The sequence below is a fragment of the Choloepus didactylus genome, chromosome 5 (genome assembly GCF_015220235.1).
Source record: "Choloepus didactylus isolate mChoDid1 chromosome 5, mChoDid1.pri, whole genome shotgun sequence".
Lineage (NCBI taxonomy): Eukaryota > Metazoa > Chordata > Mammalia > Pilosa > Megalonychidae > Choloepus > Choloepus didactylus.
In genome coordinates, this window is record NC_051311.1 from 45,584,286 (window position 1) to 45,589,613 (window position 5,328).

General features: G+C 38.3%; 1 protein-coding gene across 1 annotated transcript; it reads right to left on the bottom strand.

Annotated features, from left to right (window-relative positions):
- Positions 1-850: 850 nt before the first annotated feature.
- Positions 851-1,798, bottom strand: LOC119535253 (olfactory receptor 2A1/2A42). Its single transcript, XM_037837718.1, has one exon. It carries the CDS (start codon positions 1,796-1,798, stop codon positions 851-853), a length of 948 nt encoding a protein of 315 aa, XP_037693646.1.
- Between the last annotated feature and the right edge of the window lie 3,530 nt (positions 1,799-5,328).

A 5,328-nucleotide genomic window follows, 5' to 3' on the forward strand; every position in this document is an offset into this window, starting at 1 on the left:
CAGTCTCTTCAAAAAATGGTGCTGGGAGAATTAGGTATCTATATCCAAAGAATCAGTGAGGACCCCTATCTCACACCCTTTACAAAAATTAACTCAAAATAGATCAAAGATGTAAATATAAGTGACATTACCATATAACTCCTAGAAGAAAATGTAGGGAAACCTTTCACAATCTAGTGATAGGCAGTTCTTTCCTAGCCCTTACATGCAGACACAAGCAAAAAAAGAAAATAGATAAATGGGACCTCCTCAAAACTGAATACCTCTGTGCTTTCCTAGGAAGCCACATTAAAGTGTAGGACTCACTGTCTGACCACAGAAATTGTAAGATAGGTTATAGGATTTCATCAATGATAACCAGTTTTCCCCAAGTCTAAGTAGGCATTTGGGAACATTTACTATATCTAAGAGGAAGGAAAACTGAGAGGAAACATCCAAATGTGGGATGAAAATGGACAGATGTATCAACAGATTTTGGGGTCTCTGGCTGTGGCTGCATGTTTTAAAAAAATGTTATTAACGTGACTACACCTGGTAACACCTCCTATTTTGGGCCTATTGAGTACACCTAAATCAGAGGTAGAGTACCTATTTTAAACTCTGGACCCATAACAGGCCATGAAACAAAGACTTATTTCCATTACATTCTTAACTCAATTAGTAACTAAATGAAAAAAAATATGTTTGCTAGAATTAAATACCTCTATTTCAGCAAAACTCAAATTCTTCCTGGGGAGATAAAGGAAATGCTTTGCAAAGTTTCTTGGATTGTTTAGGCTCATATAAAGACGGTGGTGAACTGAGGCATTATTCAGTCCCAAGGCTACAGGGAGCTACATAAATCGGTGATTCAAATGTCCACCAGCTGGGAATGACTTTCCTTGCACATTCCTCTCTTCAGGGTGCCCTTCACCTCTGTGTTCCTCAGGCTGTAGATCAGGGGGTTCAGCATAGGGTTGAAAAGACTGTAAAATAAGAAAAGGATCTTCTGTTGCTCCTCAGGATGGTGGGACTTGGGGGCCATGTATGTGACAATGGCGCTGCCAAAGAAGAGCCCGACCACACAGAGGTGGGAGGAGCAGGTGGAGAAGGCTTTTCTGCGTCCCTCCCTGGACTGGATCCTCAGGATGGTAACCAAGATGCGAGTGTAGGAGACCAGCACCAAGCAGAGGGGGCCCACTAAGATAAATACACCGGCAACAAAGATGACAAGTAGGTTGAGTCTCATGTCAGCACAGGCTAGCTTGAGGACAGACAGGATTTCACAGAAGAAGTGGTTGATTTCATGAGGCCCGCAGAAGGGCAGCCTCAGCATGAGGCTCACGTGGACCAGGGCCAGGAGGGAGCCACATGCCCAGGAAGTTACTGTCAGGGTGCTGCAGACTCTCCAGCTCATGATGGCAGAATATCGGAGAGGGTGGCAGATGGCCACATACCGATCACAGGACATCACCACCAGGAGAAGGCATTCTGTGTGAGCAAAAGTCAAAAAGAGAAAGGTCTGTGTTATGCAGCCAGCAAAGGAGATGGGCTTGGCTGGGTTCAGGAGGTTTACCAGCATCTGGGGCACCGTGTTGCAGGCATAGGCTATGTCGATGAGGGCCAGGTGTGAGAGGAAGAAGTACATGGGGGTGTGCAGTCTGGAGTCCAGTGAGATGAGCCCCAAGATGATCCCATTTTCCAGCAGAGTAAAGGTATAGAATAGAGAAAACAATCCAAAAAGGAACATATGGATCCTTGGGTCAAGACAAAATCCCAGTAGGATGAATTCTGTGACAGAGGTCTGATTTTCCCCCATTTCACTGTGAAAGAGATAAACGGAGAATTTATGAAAAAAACTATTGAAAAAGATCAATTTAGTCATTATTTTATGCATTTTATATTATTTTTGAATTTAATCATTTTAAAAGATGAGCTTTCAAAATTAAAGTTCTAGTTACACATCAAATCATTCACCTAATCTGACAAATTTTTCAGAAGGGAACTGTGTCACCAGTAATAGGGCACATAGAGCCATGACTCTTGTGATGGGGAGATAGCATGTTAAACCAAAAGAGTAAGTAAAATAACTATGAAATTACTAAGAGAATTCTTGGAGTGTAGAAATAATCAGTAATGGGAAAACTCCAAATATGAGAATAAGAGCAGTCCTAAAAAAGAGATGTCCTTCCAAATTTTTCAATAGAAATATCAACTAAGTTACTTTCAGCATCTGAAATCAAATTTGCCCTCTAGAGCAGCTCACATGACATTAGGAATAGCAAAAAAAAAAAAAAAAAAAAAAGAAAAAGCAATTGCTGAGGTTGCTAAGGAGGAATTAATGAATATGGTACATATGACTCTAATAGCTGTCTATTTTACCATGGATGATGAATAAAAAGCAACACTTGGCCATTAGTAAATCTACTGATTGATTTACAATTAGTGATTCACCACAACTGTTTCAAATAGCAACCCATAAAGCTGGTAGAGATTTTTTATTTCTCTATGTCTCCCAGTGTTCATGTATTGTGAGCCTAGACTTTATGTGGAAGGGTAGGAAGTCAGGTGTTCATGCACTGATTTGGAGGCTATGGTGATTGTGTCTGGATGTGAGAAAACGTTACAAGACTTAGTTCTCCACACGCTTTCTATAACTCATCCCTTCTCTACTCCTCTCAAAAGAACAACTCCATGTGCTAAGAGAAGTAGGAATGGCCATACCTAGAATGACAGTGTTGAAGAACATACCATATATGTGATGCTTACCATATGTGTTATGTATTATATGTGAAGTTCAAAAACAAAACAAATGGTGATTTATAAAAAAGATTAACTCCGCCTTATTTCAGCAGCACATGAATTGATAAATTCTTTACAGGTAGGGAATTAAACAATTTTTGGCAGAGATAATTTAATGAATTTGTCATTTGACAGGGTGCTATAGCAATTAATTGCCAGTGAGGTAATTCTTTGTATTGCTGGTGAGCCAAATAGTATTTGGCTTTTTGTCTTTGAGTTCTGGAGAACAGCCCTCTCAATATATTCGAATCTTTGCTGGTGCAAACATTTGCTTAGTGCCTTTGCTAGGCAAAAAGAACCTGAGGCTGAACTACCGAACTTGTTCCTGTTTGCCTCTGAAGAGAAAGCTTCTCCAGTATTAATGTAAGGAATGGTCCTGCTTTTGACAAGACCTCGAACCAGCTGTCATTATTACCAGTGGAGACTCAATAGGTAATCCCTGAGGAAGTTGAAATAAGAGAAATAAGGCTGTCTTTTGAGAGATAATAGAGGAGGAAAATAATGAGTAAACATGTAATTGGAGAGTTTGGGGAGCATCCAAAAATCTATTCAAGGTGCTTTGATGCAATCTCAGGGAGACAGGGCAGGAGGATATGACTATGAGTCCATGAACTTGAATAGAGTGAGTTTTGTCTGTAGAAAAGCTATAGGAAAGAGAAGGAGGGTGATCCATGAGAGGCAGTTTTTTCAGCACATCTTTAGCACTGTCCAGGGGAAAGGAGAACCTGGACAAATGGCATCAGCGTGTGGTCCCCTGGTAGATACGTATCTACAGTTCAGATGGCTTGAGGAATCAACGATCCATAACTCTAGCCAGATGTATCTCCAGTTATCTCCCCATTGTTCTGATCCCGTGGTCATCCGTGGTCATCCATCAAACATTAGAGATTATTTTGCCTTCTTGTGCAGTTATTTTCAACAAAGAACCAGTAAAGTTCCTGGCCTGTTTTGCAGTTACATTTTTATTTTGAATAACACCATTCAGGTTTATTCATAGTTCTCTTTTGAGTTTGTATATATAGTGTGATATAGCTCCTGAGAAAACTGTATGCTGAATAAAATTTTAAAAGCTGTTTCTACAACGTAAAGACCAGGCCCTACATCAAGGTAATCTCATTAAAGTTCAACTCAAGAAAAGCTTTTTGAGCACCTAATTGGAATTCAGAGGGACATCGCTATTGGATCCTAAACTAGCAGCAACAAATGACTGTTTTCTTATATGCATTATCAGTAAATTATCAAATCACCAAGCCAGAAATAAATCTAACTAGTATATTATAAACTTCTAACATGACCAGGGCTTTTAATTTTAAGAAAAATGACTGTGGCAGGCCAACCTTCTAAATTTATTTGGATAACATAAAGCATATGAAAACATTTCATTCTGAATATGCATTTGAATCCACATCTTGTAAAACCTTAATCTCTTTTTCAGCCCTCCTTTATTTCTTTCTGTAACTCCCAAAATGATTACAGAAAGGAAAAAGAAACACTACTCACAAAATATGAATCTCTTTGAAAGCTAAACTGAGAGACAAAAGGAAAGAGGACTGTGTTCATTAAGATTCTTTAAAGACAGTTGATCTATAGGTTGAAAGTTGATTTCTTTGAAAGGACTAGATTTTAATGCACTGCATGTGAACAAGGAACAGGTTTACTTATTTTCATTATTCTAGCACTTAATAAATGTTTAAGTGATCAAATGAGTGAATAAATATAAGAGAACTAATGAATGCCTAAATGATTACTTTGACCATCCTTGGACTGGATCTGGAATTTCCAGCTGGTTTAAATGTTGCTTACTATTACTATAATTGTACCCAATTAAGGACATTCACCCCAGGACAAAACAGAACTGTCTTTCTGAAGTTTGATAAGAATAACTGGAGAATAACCAAAACATTAAACTTTGAACACTGGAAAAACACTTCTATTTTCTTTCTTTTCTCCCCGATATTTTATTTCATCCCTACATGACATTGAAACCATCTCAACTGAATGCAAAGGGATTTGTCTTGCCAAAGAACTGGGAGAGGGGAGATACTGAAAACAGATAAATAAATATACTCCAGTTCCAAATGGAAGTTTCTGGCTTTAAATTATATATATTAAAGGCATGTACAGTACAAGTTAGCAATTTAAAAATTGGCAACTTGTTGGATGACTAATAAATTTCTGGCATCTCTATGATTTCAAAGTAAATAACTAAGACTAAAATCATTTCTTTACACATGAACAAACCTGTCAGTACTAGATGGGGCCCATGTTTCTAAAAGTAAAATTTCAGATTGGATGAGCTGAAAAACCAAGTTTAATGCAGCAGGCATTAGTCAAAAAGTATTCCTAAAATGAGAGATATTTTTAAATCTTCAGTTCAATTGAAATATGGAATGGTTTACCTCCAAGTACGAAGTATTTTAGTTACAACCAGTACACTTAATAGAATCCTCCTCTGTCTCTCCTGATGGCTGTGTCTCCCCCAGTCCTTATTTCTGTCTTTGTCTCCCTTCTGATCTATCTTGCCTTCCTTGGTTCTCCTTTTCTGAC